This window comes from Ascaphus truei, chromosome 4 (assembly GCF_040206685.1).
Source record: "Ascaphus truei isolate aAscTru1 chromosome 4, aAscTru1.hap1, whole genome shotgun sequence".
Lineage (NCBI taxonomy): Eukaryota > Metazoa > Chordata > Amphibia > Anura > Ascaphidae > Ascaphus > Ascaphus truei.
This window is the reverse complement of record NC_134486.1, coordinates 102,940,530-102,958,236: the sequence shown is the minus strand read 5'-3', so window position 1 is coordinate 102,958,236 and position 17,707 is coordinate 102,940,530. Positions and strand designations below refer to the sequence as shown.

The window sequence follows — 17,707 nt, the reverse complement described above, 5'->3', positions numbered from 1 at the left end:
TCCTCGCTTCAATGACCAGGAAAATACAGCTCTTGTCACTGGCATTCTGGAGCACTATGACAGTATATATGGACATTTACTAGGTAAGTGTACATTTACATTTATTATTCAAATACATGTGATCCTAGGTCATCTGAGTTTTGTTCATATGCAAATATGGCTTCACAATATCTTTCTATGTTAATTAGTCTGGAAACACAGCTTTTTAGCATGCCTTACAAGGACAACTAAACACAGGCGGTCAATTTGCCATAACTGCATACAATATGAATGCAACCTTGCTTACATGTATAGGTTTAGTAGTGAATGCTCATGTGCTTCACATATTACACATAAAACAGCATGTTTGCTATCTCTTGGAACAGCTAGCAGTGTAGGAAACTGGTGCTTATATTATTATTAATTTACCTCATATATTTGATATGTTTTTCAAGGGCGGACAAGTTCAGCAAGCAGAAAAGAAATGTGGGACACAATAGTCATTGGTGTCAATGCGTGTGGGAATCATGTGAGGGACAAGCGGAATTGTCACAAGAGATTTGATGATATTAGGTCCAAATTGAAAAAGAAAATACAACACCAACGCGTGCATGCTACTGGCACTGGAGGTGGGCCCACACCACAACGTCTCATATTAAGTCCATTGGAGGAGCTGCTTCGGGCAAAATTACTTCCCGTCGTCGTGGAAGGCTTACCTGGTGACCTTGATATAGGAATTTACCCCTCACAATTTCCACCAGGTGAGAAATATTACTGTACTAGGCGTGTCGTTGCTTACAGTTATTTTGCATAGTTACACTGCTTTTTATACTGTCTTCACAATATAAGCATACCTGCATCTATATATGTATATGTCTGATTCTGTATATATATATATATATCTAAATAGACATATATGTTGTAGTCCTACTAAAAGCAGTAACTAATATAGCACGTGCCATTGCGTGCTCATTTACATGTGAATTCCCAAAATGCATTGCTGCAGTGGAAGCAATTGATGGTGGGCGAAGATGGGGAACAACAGGGTAGTACACATGTGTAACACATGTTAATCAGAAATTATTACTAGCTACAGGTACAGAACAGAAATATGTAGAATATTATTGTGTATTTATTTATTTTACTCCGACAAACATGACATTACTGCCTATTTTAAGCATGCATCAAATATATTGCATGCAACGGCCTACAAACATCACTTGCACTAACACATCTATAGTTGTTTATGAAAAGGTCCATTTTTGCTTTAACTCATATACAGACAGCATAATGAGGCACACGTAGCATATTTTATGTCATTGTTTTCATAACTTCAAAACTGCACACGACTAATTAGCTCATCTACCATTGTGTTAAAGCAGCTGCAATTAATATCTCATCACAGCATACACTTCAACAGAGGGGGTGGGGTTCAGCACACACACTAATTACAGCCTCATTTTAGGGGCAACTTAGTTCACACCATTTTCACCTGTTTCAAGTAATTGAAAGGTGTGGCTCATTAGGCTTTTTGGGGAAGGGAAAACCGTTCTTACAACCTCACTAGCACAACTGAAGTTAATCACACTCATTTGAAAGCTTCACTTTAGCTACTAAATGCCCCAACAACTCATTACTTATCAAACCGTACGTCACACATTAGTTCACTCATATCTATAGTTGAACTACTATCAACGACACATTATCACACACTGCATGTCTTGTCTTGTTTAGTCACAGCCACATTCATGTGTGCCACATCTTATATTAATGTACCACACATATCCTCTACCAAAAACAACACTTTTTGCAATATGACCACCTTCATGATAACCATTGTGAATGGTCAGCTCATGATAGTTATGTACATTATGATACTGATATCACTACACAACATATGATTTTTATGTACTAATTTAATGTATTTTTCCTCACGCATTACTGCAGAACCATAGTATGTTGTATGTTAGGGAACTCAAAACTTCTAAGTACACAGGCATGTACATTGTTATTACAACTATTTATGTTCACTTTCACACACACATTTTGGGTTAAGGAAATGATGCTGTTAGATACTCATAAATACAGAACATACAATAACTGTTTGTTCAATATTTACACATGTAAATGTAAAACTTATGTTATTGTTATATATAGTTGCCCCTGAAGGACATGTGTCACCTGAGACTGAACAAGTGTCTTCACCTGGGTCAGCCAGCTCAACACACCTAGAAGGTGAGTGTATCAGTTGGTGGCCATATAATATGTGCTCTTCTATATGTTATGTTGTCATGTTCATTATTTGTTTTGCACATCTTCTTTAAATAGGATTACTTAGTGTCAGTGAAAATGAAGTGTAAGGCAACTTGTATTGTGTTAGTGATGTTAACTATCATGTAGGAGTTTTGAGTTTACAGCAAGTTTTCATTCACTCATATTTCATACTGAGTCCAAACATTATTCTTAAGTCAAGGTAGTTTTTAATGTGAGGTTATAAAACGTATGGAAACATGTTAGTTGTTACTTATGACACAGTACAATTACATAGTAACACAGCAGAGATTAACATGACATTTAATAATTTGTACATTTATTTGTAGAACATGATGAAGAGGATTATGATGATGATGATGATGACGCCACCGCCATACACACACAAATAGAAGCAAGTGACCATGAAGACGTTCCAATTGAAACTGTTTTACCGGCAAATCGTCCAGCAAATACGACATACGATGCAATTGTAGCTTCTGAGGGAAAAATTGTGGAAGCAGAAAATCGTCGCCATTCTGACTTCATGACAGTGCTGGAAAGGATGATTGCACTGCAGGAAGAAACAGTTTCACAATTGGCACATCTCCACAGAGTCTTCATTGAAGTGCCGAAACAGTTGCAAAAAATCAACACCTCATTCGAAGCATTAGTTGTTCAGCAAACACAAGCTAATTACTGGAGAATGACTAATGTACCACAATTCAACACCTCCCAGCCAGGATCTGTTCATGCAGGTCAGTTTTCACCACATTCATCTGATATTCATTCACCAGGCCCAAATGTTACCGGTCAAGTAGCAAAGATTGCTGTGCAGGTTCCTGACGACATACTACCACTGCCATCTGTACAAAATCAGCAGCTGACACCTACAAAGGAGCCCACAAAAACAAAATACAAGCAGTTACTACTGACCAGTTTTTGGTCAAAAACAACAAAAGACACACATGAAACAGACCAACCATCACTTTTGCAGTGTCTACCAACTTGCTCACAGTCACTACCCAAAAGCCCTGTAGGTGAATCACTGCCCAAAAGCCCTGTAGGTGAATCACTGCCCAAAAGCCCTGTAGGTGAGTCACTGGCCACAAGCCCCGTAGGTGAGTCAATGGCCACAAGCCCCGTAGGTGAACAGTCACTGCCCAAAAGCCCTGTAGGTGAGTCACTGCCCACAAGCCCTGCCCGTGAAGTGCCAGAGGCCACTCAAAGTGGCTCTGCTGTGCCTAAAGTTGGTGGCAAAAGAAAAAGGAAAATTCAAGAGACAACAAGCAGGCCTGTTACTCGCTCGCAAAAGGAACAAAAAAAATAAATGTTATAATTCAGAAAATATGTCTTTGGCCTTGTTTTGTTGACTTCACATTATCTAATTACTATTGTATGTATGCTGAAGACTGTGTTGTTTCCAAACTTTCAAGTATGTTCTTGTACACGTGAAGTTTTGGAAATGTTAACACTCAATTAATGAATAGTGTTATAAATATTTATGTATTAATCGTCTGTTCAGTAATGGTCCACCTGGAACCAGTTGCAAAGTTTAGAGAAGCTGCCATTGACTTTGCAGCAAAACATTGCATTTGGGTGTGTTAATTGATGTAAGAATTGCATATGCATATTAGTCACATGCATTTATAAAAACACCTAAGTAACTGCAAACATCTTTCTTGTACGTGTACAGCAGGATTATGTGTAAATTATTACTTACCTTTGCCTTGCTTGGGCATTCTAATTTTGTCCTTTAATCATTTGTGTGTTCTTGTTTCAATAACATCTCAGAATGTATAAAAATATATATACACACACTGAGTGTGTGTGTGTGTGTGTGTGTGTGTGTGTGTGTGTGTGTGTGTGTGTGTGTGTGTGTGTGTGTGTGTGTGTGTGTGTGTGTGTGTATATCTATATATATATATATATATAGTACTATATAAACTGGTATACATGTATTTTACAAACTAATACACTTCATGCTTCCTTGTGAAAGCACACTATTTTAATAATACAGGCATAATGTTTGAGAAATATCCTAAGTATGAGACTCTAACAGTATTGTGCTTAAACAAATGTTTATTACTTCATTCAATCATGTTTCTCACCATTTAAATAGGTTTCATACAAGGTATACTTACTGCCATCAATGTTGTGTGTACTCCTGCAATATTAAAAAAAATAAAATATAATATATAAATATATATATTTTTATAAGAAAGATATATTTAGATATATATATATACACACGTATTTAAACTCATGCAGACAGGGAGTTAACCAGACTTTCACATACACACAGAAATGTAAGCGGGGAAAAAACATTTCTTTTTGCAGGTGTGTATTTTCACACAGTGGTCTTTGTTACTGTTCAAAAAAACACTATGTGAACGCATTCAAATTCTAGGGATGTTTTTCACAAACGAGATAAAAGAAGGAGAAATGTTTCTCCCACAGTCCCATATCACAAACCACAACTGTTAACCCAATTAGACAAACAAATCCAATTGGCGTTTGAAATAAGGAGTCAAAGTAGTTAGTTTTGTTGACCTTGACAAGGAAAAACAGGAGTTTGTTAGCCATTCAGCACATTCATTTTGATGAGCAAATAACACAGACCTGCACACAGCTTTTGTGCTACTCAGACATGGCTGATGAATTCGTTAACAATATTAATCCCCTTTTAGGGTATAAGTACATGATCTGTGAAGCCATCTTGAGCAGTCGCGGACAGAAAGCAAGCACACGCCAAATCGATGATTTCATTCGAGCAAAATATCCTTATTACCAAGACCGTAAGCATGCACGGAATTTTAATTCCTCAATAAGATTCACTTTATCAAGTAATGACTTTTTTGAACGTGACCAGGATAAGCTACAACACACCTATGGTTTCTGGAAGATTGCCCCGGAAAAACAATTTCTCCTGAAAGACGGCACTTATATTGTCGTGAAAGGCATATTTATTCCTAATGGCAATAGCAATGTATCCGCTACTACTGATCCGTTTGAATCGATACGTGCTGCAATATCTGCAGCCTCCATTCCTGAAACCCACATTGTACAAGAACAAAAGTACTATGATTATGTACCAAGCCTTTCAGCTGAAAAGGCATTGGAATGGGAACCCGAAGAAATGAACCTACCTCCCGACCAATTATTTGAAGAAAGCAGTGGCGATTCCTATGAGCGCATCCTGGAGGAGATATGTGTCATACTGGATTCAGCGGTTGGGTCAAGCGTGGATGAAAATGCCTTGCATTTCTGGAGCGACCAGTTGCAGCCAGGCGAAGAGTTAATTCTAGAAGAATGGTAAATATAACAATCGTTATGCGTTGACTCTGCGTTTAAATTTTTTTTTTTTTTGTAACCACCATTTTCACTTTCAATGCGTGGATACAGCGTAACATTGCAGACTGCATAACATGTAGCGATCACAAACAAATTGTTTCCTAATACAATATAGTAGAACCTGAAAGAGTAGTACACATTGCTGACGGTATACATATACGTACTTTCCTATCCCTTTAAACATATTAGCAACATTTTTCCATAACTCTAACACATACCTGTTTTGTTATCATGCAACATCTACAACATTGAAAACCGGGTCCACCACGTATGACGTGGGACCCTTGTCATGGGCCAAGGCGTCCTTAAAAAGGATTACGGATGTAAGTCCCGCCCCCAAGCGACGTGCGCGCCTCAAAGCCTATTGGCTGTCATGTTTTGTTATAGTAACGGTAACTGCAGTGTGTGATGCGTGCGGCTCAGTGTTTGTAGGCGTACCCTGGGCGTTAGCCGAATGTTAATTGAGTGGGAGGAGTGTTAGCGTGCGTTTCACGCTGGCTTAACATGACGTCACACGTATTGCATTTGCGCATTGTGTTATCGGCCGTCCTTTCTGTCCAAACACGTCTGGTTTAAAAGAATACAGATGTACTCGTTTAGAATGATTTTAGTTTCATCTTCATTGTATTTGAAATAAAGATGTGATGTTTACTGGTATTTTCTACATGTATTGAACGCACAACGTTCGCTTTGTTTTGCGCATGCGCTAACAGTTAGTGGAGCCAAGCGTGAAGTGCGTGCGCACACTAAGATGTGCGCGCACATTTTTCAGTATACAGGCAACGTTCACTTCATATACATAGTTATGGCTGCTACAAATGATAATAAAAATTACATACTGATGTACACTTGTAGTTGTAACATATAAATGAGTGACGTGTGTATGTACACAATCATATAGAGCTGTGTAACGCGTTGTCACGGATACATATATAGTAAGGTGCCATATTTGACCATCATGTGTTTGCTGTATTTCAGAGATGTCGGGGAAGATACAATCGGATCAATGTATGATTTCAGAAGAGTCTACCTTTATATGAGATGATTGTGAGGAGGAGCCACCGACTACTATACTACATATGGAACTAATTTTATATTGCTTGCAGCGCTTATTAACAAACAATTAAAAAAGTGATACCCTTATGCCTATATTGCATAAGCACTTAATTAACATAATGATGTTGCAAAATAGTGCCTATTGAATTTTTCTTGAGTGTTCTTTAATGACTACTAACATTTTATGACATGGTGTGTTTTTTATATAACAACCATTCCCACTCTGCTAACACATTTGTGTATTCTATTGTGTAATGGAACGTATGACTGTCGAAACTATGTAACAATAATAATAATAATAATATGAGCATGTTCATGTATAGGGCTGCTAGTTGTACGCAGCGATTTACAGACACATGTTTCAGCCTGAGGTCCCTGGCCCGTGGAACGTACAAATGTTTTTTTGCCGCATGAGGCACAGGGAGATAAAGTGACTTGGCCAAGGTCACAAGGAGCCCACACCGGGAATTGAACCAGACTCCCCTGCTTCAAACTATCAGTGCCAGTGTGTGTCTTTACTCACTGAGCCACTCCTTCTCCCAATGTAAAGGACACTTACAACCAAGTAGCCATTTATATTTAAAATCTCTTGTTACATGGGTATGTAGATAAAATGGTTTGGGACTGTAGCAAATAATGTTACTGGCCAGATGTTATGGTCCCCTCCAATGCATGATGTTCTGAATATGACATCACCATCATGTTATGAAGTACGTTTCTGTGTATATTTCATTAACCTAACTAACCATAGTTTACGGTGTTTATTAATCGTTTAAAAATACATAGTATAGTCAATATGATGATATAAGCTACCATAATAAAGCTGGTGTTATCATTTGTCGGTGTTATACATGGATCCTACACCAATTGATAGAGACACAAACAGTTGTCTTAAAAAGTGTGTCTATGCTAGTGATGAATGTGCTCCCGTAAGTAAACAAATAAGTACAGTTATCCCCTTTTCTCCAAACACCTCTATATTACATGAATGGAAATTATAAGGAAACATACATAAAATGTGATGAAATGTGAGTAATCATTTTGTAATACAATGCACATGAAACCTCAAGAGTAGCTAAATGCATATACATGATACAGAAAGTACATATATGTAACATTTGTGTTTAAACCAATATGTTGGGTTTTTAGTTCAAATAATTATAGGAAGATTGAGGTAGCCACATCTTATGAGAGATGTCAGCAAATATACATACCATGATCAGTCATACTGCAAATATACCTATAATGCAAAGGAACAATATATAAATTGCAAACATTGACATGCCATCTTCAGTACCGTAAACAACACATCAAAGTGTGTATTTGGTGTTAAATGTGCAACACCATGTATATTTAATGACATTCAAAATGTAAATGAGCCTGGTGTACACATCATATGGATGTACATGTTACACTGCACCAATAACATTGTATGTAAGCATACTAGAAGCATGAATGAGTATGGGCATAATATGTGTTTTGTCTTAGCATAAGGAATAACACAATGCTAAAATATTATTGCTTTGTTACCCAAGTTGTATTCACATACACACAACTAAAGTACAATTGAAGAGGGATTCTATAACCTGTGCAACAATAACATACCGGTGCCACATCCCTTTGTGCACACAGCAGAGAAAAGAAAGGTGTGCAACCCATATTCATCTGTGTCCTACCAGAAGGGTATATAAAAAAACATTCTTGTTAAGATAACATAATGTAACTATAAAAGTATAACTTGGAACATATCTGTTTGTACTTACAAGAAAAAAATGAATTGATGAGATTCTGGCGTGTCTGGCCACCACTGGCTGTTTGTTCATTTTCAGCAGCTACATGGGTGGGATGCTCGTCTACCAAAGGCTCAGCTAGGTCTGATTGTACATTGTGCCTGAGTGCAACATTGTGCAAAATGCAACAGGCAAGGATAATATCAGAGACTTTTTGAGGCTTGTATAGAAGAGCCCCACCAGTTCTGTCCAGACACCTAAATCTGGTCTTGAGTAGGCCAAATGTCCTCTCTATAACAGATCTTGTAGATATATGGGCTGCATTGTACCTCTCCTCTGCTTCAGTTTGAGGGTTTAGCACCGGAGTCAAGAGCCACGGCCTAATTCCGTATCCTGAGTCACCTATAATGAATGGAGCACACATAAGCTTACATTAGTGATCAAATTGTACAATGCCAACATTCCTAAATAAAAATGTGTTTTGTGTTATAACATGTAAATGTGTACTCACCCAGCAGCCAACCATATTCAAAATGTCCCTCTTCGAACGCATGGAAGACTGAAGAGTTCCTCAGGATAGAGGAATCGTGACTGGAACCAGGGAATTTGGGTACCACATGCATTATCCTCATCGTGGCATCACATACCACCTGTACATTGAGTGAATGGTAGTGCTTCCGATTGCGGTACACATGCTCACTCTGACTAGGTGCAATCAAAGCAACATGTGTGCAATCGATTGCACCCAGCACACATGGTATCCCTGCTATATTATAAAAGCCAGTCCTGACTTCCAGCCACTCTGTCGCCTCTGTAGGAAAATGAATATAATTCCTAGCGCGTCTATTGAGTGCATAGAGAAACTGGGTCAAGGCCCGCGAGAATGTAGATTGCGAGACCCCGCCCACTATGCCCACAGTTGTCTGGTATGACGCGGAAGCAAGATAATGTAATGAGCACAGCATTTTAACAAGCCCAGGGACTGCACGACCTCTGGCTGTGAAAAAATCTAAATCTCCCCTTATCTCCTGATAAAGAGATAAGATTGCTGCTGAACTCAAACGATAGCGACTTACAATCTCCTCCTCACTCATCCCATCTAACAGGGTTCTCTCCCTGTACAGACGCGGACGAGGCACAACTTGTCTCCTCTGTCTTCTCCTCTGATCTCCTGTCCCTCTCCCTGTCCCTCGGCCTGTCCCTCTCCCTGTCCCTGTCGTATCCGCGTCACTGTCCCTGTCACTGTCCCTCGGTGTGTCCCTCCCTTGCCCTATATGATTGTCTTCATCATCAAGCATGTCATAGAAAAGAATGTTCCTCCGTCTCCTAAACAATCTCAACATTTTGAAATGAGTAGCTGTGAATGAGCAGGTAATGGGCGTCCTTTAAATAGGTATAATGATGTCAGGTGACATAGTAAAATGCAAGGTTTTACATGAACATAATAAAGTACTTGTGTGGCAAGCTGTGTGCAGTTGTTGTGTGTATTCTGCAGGGAATGATGATATTTGCCAATGATGTGACGTGATGCTTTGTAGAAACATTGCTTGCAAATAAATAGTTGCATGTGCAATGCATGTAAAACTTGTGAACGCAAGAGTCAGTCATGTAATGAGACAAAAAGGCTGAGATTGATGTGGGAAAAGTTTTGTGTAACATGTGTAATTAGCCATGTTATTGTGACATGTTGCCAACAATGAATAGTCGTGTGCATATGCATGCATTTCTGTAAGGAGGATAGTTGGTATAGAATGAGTTAACAAGGTGTCCCAATGCTGAATTACTGTACATGTGTGTATAAGTTAGGTTGAAGTGCTTGTAATGCAACGGTTATAATGTAAATATGCAATGTGATTGCGCGTCCAATAAGTGACGTCATGAAAATAGGGAGGACCAAACGTTGATGTAAACATGAGAATTTAGATGTACATGAACGTTTAAAGATGCGTGACACATTACAAGCATTGTGTAATGTAAAGGAACATGAATATACGGTGTATGTATGACATGTGTGACATGTGTAACATCATGTAAACAATTGTCGATCAATTCATTAAAATGTGTGCTATGATGTGAGGTTCTCCTTTAAGAGTTGAGTATAGTATTTTCCCTTGCCACATCATCACATGATGAGTAATGTGACCCGCAAATGCTGAAAACATGTAAAAGTATAATGTTATGCAAATAATACACGTCAGCTGTGACACAATGCAGGGAATGCCCCCACACTGTAATGCAAATCCCCTTTGTATTGTGAGCAATGAAACGTAAACAGTACTATACTGTTATACGTCCCCGCTCCATTGACTCCATTGATGTACAGAAGATTTTTTTTTTCTAAGTGCCGTTCCGGCAGCCTTAGCGATTGTTCTCCCGTCCAAACTGCCAACTTTAGTTGGCGGGAGAAATTGGCCATAACATCTCAATTTCGTAGTGCCGATCAGCCCCGATAAGCTGTTTTTTTTTTGTTGAATCCAGCCGATTTAAAAAAGTGGCGATCAGTGGCGAAAACAGGCTTATCGGCAGCCGACTGGCCATAACAAAATAATCGGCTCCGAAACCTGGCGAAATCAAGCACTTATCGGCGCTTACTGAATCTCAAACCCAATTTTGGCTATAAAATGGTGATAATTCCCTTATCAACGCTTACTGCATGAGGCCCTATGTCTTGTTTTTTCACTCCCTTGCCCTTTGTTCTTTCCCCATAATTATACACCTCAAGAGGCATTATTTTCCATTGTGGAACATCACTCCAAGTTATTGTTTCCTTGTGTGTACATTAAATTAATTTATTATTTGAACTTTATTCTGTAGTTTATCATCATTATCTTTTTTGAGACAGTGAGTGCTGGAACATTTGTGTTTGATGGTAGGTTTATTCTTCCACCAGAAAGGCAAACCTGAGAAATCTGCTTTAGTATGCAGTCTGTATATGGGGATGTGCAAGTAGTCGTCCTTTGGATCTAAGGCTGCCATGAAGAAATCTGGTTCAAGGATGTTGATGACTAACTTTCTAACTTCTGTAAATCTTGAAATGTTGGGGTTTGACAAGCTTGCTGACAAACTTTAGATCTAGTACCCATCCCGAAACCCCAAGAACTCTTTGGAACCATAAACAGATTGGAGTAGACTCTTGAACCTTATTCCTTTCTTCCTGTTGGAATAATAGTTTCTGAATGCAGCAAACTCAGATAATCTGTAAAAAGACTGTTCACCGGAACACTGTGCAGGAGAACCTTTCTGGAGGCATGAGACAAAATATGATAAAATATTTCTTTGAACCAATTAAATCCCCCATCTGTCCAATTTTTTTTCTGATTGGACAAGATAAAAATGACATATGCAGCTGCTGACTGGCAAGTCCCTTACACAATAGTTAGGCTAAGGACCCGCTGCAGTCAGCAGCGTGTGCAGCCGCGGGACACCAGCTCCTTTCCTCCAGTCTGAAGGTTCCCGCTGGCTCCTTCCGACGTGGCTGACTGCGTGCTGTGAAGCGTCAGCCGGCCGATGCTGCAAGCTTCTAGTGATCAGAAGCGCTGATGCATCACGTGGTGTAGCAGTCAGCAATGAGGAGGGGAGGGAGGTGGCTACTGGGAGGGAGGCGGTTACGGGAGGCAGGCGGCTACAGGAGAGAGGGAGGCGGCTACCCTCTCCCCGTGTTTTCTGAGCGGTTGACGGGGCTCACTGTATCTCCCCGAGACAGAGGGGGGGAAGGGCTGTGACATCCGCAACATCCGTGGGACCGCACAGCCTGGAGAGGGACATTACCCCCTGTCATGGCCGCGCCCCCGACCCATCTTGGCCACGCCCCGCCACGCTGAAAAAAGTCAGCTGCAGACCGCAGATCGCAGTGACTTGCATCCACCGCCGGGAAGCAGGGCGGCCGTGCGGGCCCGTGCAGCGGGCCCTCGGCCTTAGAAGTTCTTTAGTCCTGCAAAGGCTGCAGAAGCACCGTATCTGCCTCTGGAAAATCTAGCTTTGGAACAAAATGATAAACCTGATGACCTATTAGCCATGGAGACTCTGTCATCTTTATCTGTGAGGACCTGAATGAACGAAAAGAGTCTGCTTGACCTCATGCGGGAAGTTACAGATAGGGTGAGGGTTCTGGCTTTATAATATCATAAGTAGCTTAACACAGGACGTCCATGGCTGTATGCAGGCATGGAAACATCTGGAATATGTAATTCTGGGGGCGTTTATGACCTCATATGTTGCTCCATAGATGCAAGTCCAGCTTTGCAAGTGGTAGAAGTTGCTAACAAACCTTTTTTTGATGGAAGTCTCCATCTTTCTATGGTTCCCTAATGCTGAACCATCAATGAAAAGCAATGTGGTTGTTTTAGCTAATCTGGCAATTGCTGTGTCCACCTTTGGAGGAGAATTCATTGCAGTCATCTGAGAAAAATGGATAGACATTAGATATCCCCTTGAAAGAAATATGCTTCTTGTAAAGCATTTACCAATCCTTCTTTATCATACTTTATACCAGGTGGTGAAATGGAAGATGATGGCTGTTAAACTAGGGACCCTTGAACATTAGGTCTTGATTGTTCCTGCACTGCTTTACAGCATCGTATCTCTATAGCCTGTCTCATTTCCTTTATTAATTTTTGACTATACATTATGCAGCACAAAAAGTTGCAAATTCTCCCTTTGAGTCTTCTTCCCCTTCAGAGGAATACTCCTCTTTAGATAGGATCCCACATTCTTGCTCCATGTTCCCTGACAAATGATCTGGGTAATTAACATTTTTATTAGAAAGATCTTTCACTTGACCTGAAATGTGTGCTGCTACTGTATATTCTTGTCAAGTCTGGCAATATTTTCTGCATGGAATTCTGCATTTATGAAGGCATTTCCTTTTCCATGTTCTGCTTGAGACAAATAACACACATACATTCTCTTTGTATTTATCATGCCATAGTTGATCACACAATGCTCACACTAAGTGATTGTCTTCAACTGAAGAACTCTCCCCCTAAGTAATTACTCTGGGAGGGGGGGCTTCAGACATCCTACAACCATATACACGTTTACTCTGTACATAGTGCAAACTTTCAATTCTGCTCCAGCAGTAAATATAATCTCGTAATACTAAAAGCCTTTTTTATCCATAAGGGACACAATTGCATAGGTAAAGCTGCTGGGGCTGTGCATAAGTGTGTAGGGGAAAGTAGAGATGGGTGAACCCGTCCAAATCCATTTCCTGGGTTTTTCATTCAAATTCCAATCCACACGTTAAAATCAGTCATTGAAGTGTTTAAAATTTACTCTGCGCGATTTACAATCCCTCCATGAGGCTAGGATAAAAATAAATAAATAAACTCCGGAGGGTGGAATGTAAATCCATCAAGCAGAATGTAGTGATTTATAATCCACCTGTATTGTAAGAAAAAAATTACGACAGAATAACCCGCTGTAATGATTTTTAAAAACCAGCCGGTGAAAAAATTACAACCAGACCTATGCCACTCCCACTTATCTTCACACCGATTCTTTGCAGAGAGGGCAGAGGTAACACAGGAGCCTGAGAGGTTGAGAAAGACAGAGACACACACACACAACACAGGCACACAAATACTCTGACACACTGACTGAAACACACACACACACACACACACACACACACACACTGACTGAAAGACACACATACACTGACTGACACACACACACAGCACACACACACTGACTGACACACACACACACACACACACACACACACACACACACACACACACACACACACACACACACACAGTGAAGTACTTACCGTCAAGTGTCTCTTCTACCTTCTCAAGACTCAACCAACACCTAACTGGTAAGATCAAAATCTAAAGTTGTCTTACACTTGTCTGGCTGTCTGCTGCTGTTGTGGAACACCAGGATCACCTACCAACCTGGCTAAAGCTAACCCCCTATACAATAAAGTTGTGAACATTTTGATACATTGTGACAGACATCACAAGCAAATATCCCAGCCATTTCAATTATCTGTCATCCATCATCTGTGACTTGCTATCAACTACATTTCCCATCTATCTCCCCGGTGCGACATTGATCAAATGCCACTAAAAAGTGCCTCACCCTACAGAAAACCACTTGCCCTAGGACTCCTTCTCCTCTCATCCCCCCACCACCTCCCCCTAACTAAGAAATATTACCAGCTACCAATTGACTGCCTCTCATTCCAGTTACCACTTATTTTTGACCAGTTATCAGACATTCTTGCTTATTGTTATTAACTATAGCAATTGTTATTAATGAATATGTAACTATAACTATACTCCCCTTCTTCCTTTCCTGCGTGATCTGTTTCAAATATTTTTCTCATTCTTGCTTCCCCCCCAATGCTCAAAACACATTGTTTCCTCCCCCAGTGCCCTGCTTTGATTGTCAACTTCCGAAGTGTTTTAACATTTACCTAATTCTTGTTGTAAAATCTATTGGATTGCTCCCTTCCCAATGGTCCCACTCTATATTGTTCCCAGTACTAAAAAATCCATTGTCCTCAAATTATTCCTAATCTATTGTAGTAGGGAGATTGTCCCCTTCCCCTTTGCTTCCTAATCTGATTGTTCCCTCTCCACGTGCTCATAGATCAATTTTTCCATTCCCCAGTGATTCCTAATCTGATTCTTCCTTCCCCATTGCTTCCAAAATCCCCAACACAGACTGCCCCATCACTAACTGACACCTCCATCGACTATCTCCACTACAATTACCCCTAACCCTTGCTGAACCACCACTGATCAACCAAACCTCACAAATTATTATAAGCCCCTACAAAAAATCCAAAATGCTGCAGCCCGTACACTACTCAAATGCCCCTGCTCTGCCCATGTCACCCCTCTCCTATCCTAACTCCACTGACTACCCATCCAACAGCGTGTCCTTTTCAAATTCCTCACCCTGGTCTACAAATCTCTCCATGGTTTTACCCCTCCTTACTGTACCTTTCAGCACTCATCTCTCGCTACACCCCTTCCTATCCTCTTCTCTCCCTGACTGCCACAAACCCCACTCCCCCCCCAGCCCTCTGTGTCTCCCCTCAATTCCTATCATTTGCTCCCCCCCTCCACTGGAACAAGCTTCCCTACCCCATTCAGTCTGCTCCCTCCCTAACTATCTTCAGAAGTTTTAGCAGTTTGCTGGTCTGGAGCATTCAGGTGTGTGTTAACACAATGCCAAGGAGGAAAGACATCAGCAATGATCTTAGAGAAGCAATTGTTGCTGCCCATCAATCTGAGAAGGGTTATGAGGCCATTTCCAAACAATTTAAAGTCCATCATTCTACAGTGAGAAAGATTATTCAAAAGTGGAAAACATTCAAAACAGTTGCCAATCTTTCCAGGGGTGGACGTCCCAGCAAATTCACCCCAAGGTCAGACCGTGCAATGCTCAGAGAAATTGCAAAAAACCCAAGAGTTACATCTCAGACTCTACAGGCCTCAGTTAGCATGTTAAATGTTAAAGTTCATGACAGTACAATTTGAAAAAGACTGAACGAGTATGGTTTATTTGGAAGGGTTGCCAAGAGAAAGCCTATTCTCTCTAAAAAGAACATGGCAGCACAGCTTAGGTTTTCAAAGTTGCATCTGAACAAACCACACGACTTCTGGAACAATGTCCTTTGGACAGGCGAGACCAAAGTGGAGATGTTTGGCCATAATGCACAGCGCCACGTTTGGCGAAAACCAAACACAGCATATTAGCACAAACACCTCATACCAACTATCAAGCACGATGGTGGAGGGGTGATGATTTGGGCTTGTTTTGCAGCCACAGGACCTGGGAACCTTGCAGTTATTGAGTCGACCACAAACTCCTCTGTATACCAAAGTATTCTAGAGTCAAATGTGAGGCCATCTGTCCAACAGCTAAAGCTTGGCTGAAATTGGGTCATGCAACAGGACAATGATCCCAAGCACACCAGCAAATCTACAACAGAATGGCTGAAAAAGAAAAGAATCAAGGTGTTGCAATGGCCCAGTCAAAGTCCAGACCTCAACCCGATTGAAATGCTGTGGCTGGACCTTAAGAGAGCTGTGCATAAACAAATGCCCACAAACCTCAATGAACTGAAGCAACGTTGTAAAGAAGTGTGGGCCAAAATTCCTCCATAACGATATGAGAGACTGATAAAGTCATACAGAAAACGATTACTTCAAGATATTGCTGCTAAAAGTGGTTCTACAAGCTATTGAATCATAAGGAATACTTAGTTTTTCACACATTGCTTCTCCATTTTGGCTTTATTTTTGTTAAATAAATCATGACTCAGTGTAATATGTCATGTGTTGTTGTTCATCTGAGGTTGTATTTACCTAATTTTAAGACCTGCTAAGGAACAGATGATTGTTATTGAAGTGAACCTTCTTTAGTGGCAGTTAGTCAATTTTGATGGGACAAAACTGGAGACATGGAGACGAAAATGTGAAACGGGAATGACGTCACCTAACGGCCGCCGCTCCCCCCACACGCCGGCTGACATGCCGCGCATGCGCAGTAGTGATGGCGCCGCTGACGGACGCCACGCATGCGCAGAAGCGTCTGGCAGCGGTGCCATTCCCCCCACACGCCCGCTGACATATGAGAAGAGGACATGGAGCGCAGACTGCTATATGTTACAAAAATCTTTGCTGATGATTATGTCCTGTTAAATTAAAGGGATGGAACAGTTCCACTTTGAAATCATCTGCTCTTATTTTAAATTCACCTGCTGCTCAGAATGCTCTAATTATTTAACTCTACCGTATACATTTTCTCACCTTGGTGTCACATTCTTTACGTACAGCTTTACGTTTAACAAAATGGATTGAAAGAAAAGGACCATAACAACTGCAACTGACTTTAACAGAAGAGCTATTGATTTAAATATTAACGCACTTTCTTTATAGAATGCACTCTTAGAAACCTTAATTTTTTAAATAAAACAACTGTTTATAACATATGCACATTATTTTCATAAAATGTCACTGAACTTTAGCCTTCTACTTTAAAAGCCAAACTCCATGGGATTTCAGGGTAAATACTTTACATCTTTGTGCATTTGCACTTAAAGTTTAGATATTTTTCAGCTCTTCTGAACATGGGCCTATTGTGTATGTCAAGTATATTGCTGCTTACCCTGTTAGTAATACATAAATATCAATGTTTAATATATACATATATATTTCTTCTAGTTAAAGGAAACTCTATCGAATGTGCCACCTAATCACGTAGAAAAGCCTCTGCTAAGCAAGACATTGGGACCGACCCATTGGGTGAGTAAGTGACTTCAAGCTGAGATATTATTTTGTTTATGATATTTAACAATACTTATCTTTGTAAAAATT

The 17,707-nt window shown here is 40.3% G+C and overlaps 2 protein-coding genes across 3 annotated transcripts in view; one reads left to right on the top strand and one right to left on the bottom strand.

The window, feature by feature from the left end:
• SYNDIG1 (synapse differentiation inducing 1) overlaps window positions 1-17,707 on the bottom strand; it is a 339,652-nt gene that overhangs the window by 7,299 nt on the left and 314,646 nt on the right. The gene's annotated exons all lie outside the window — the stretch shown is intronic.
• Window positions 2,057-3,559, top strand: LOC142491855 (uncharacterized). The gene is made up of 2 exons (XM_075594673.1): window positions 2,057-2,214; window positions 2,580-3,559. Exons 1-2 carry the CDS (start codon window positions 2,118-2,120, stop codon window positions 3,557-3,559), a joined length of 1,077 nt encoding a protein of 358 aa, XP_075450788.1. The 5' UTR covers window positions 2,057-2,117.

Bases quoted from the DNA above. Each gene is read 5' to 3' on its own strand.
- LOC142491855 (XM_075594673.1), top strand. From the start codon at position 2,118: ATGTTATTGTTATATATAGTTGCCCCTGAAGGACATGTGTCACCTGAG. The intron at 2,215-2,579 runs GTGAGTGTATCA...ATTTATTTGTAG, and splicing joins CAGCTCAACACACCTAGAAG to AACATGATGAAGAGGATTAT.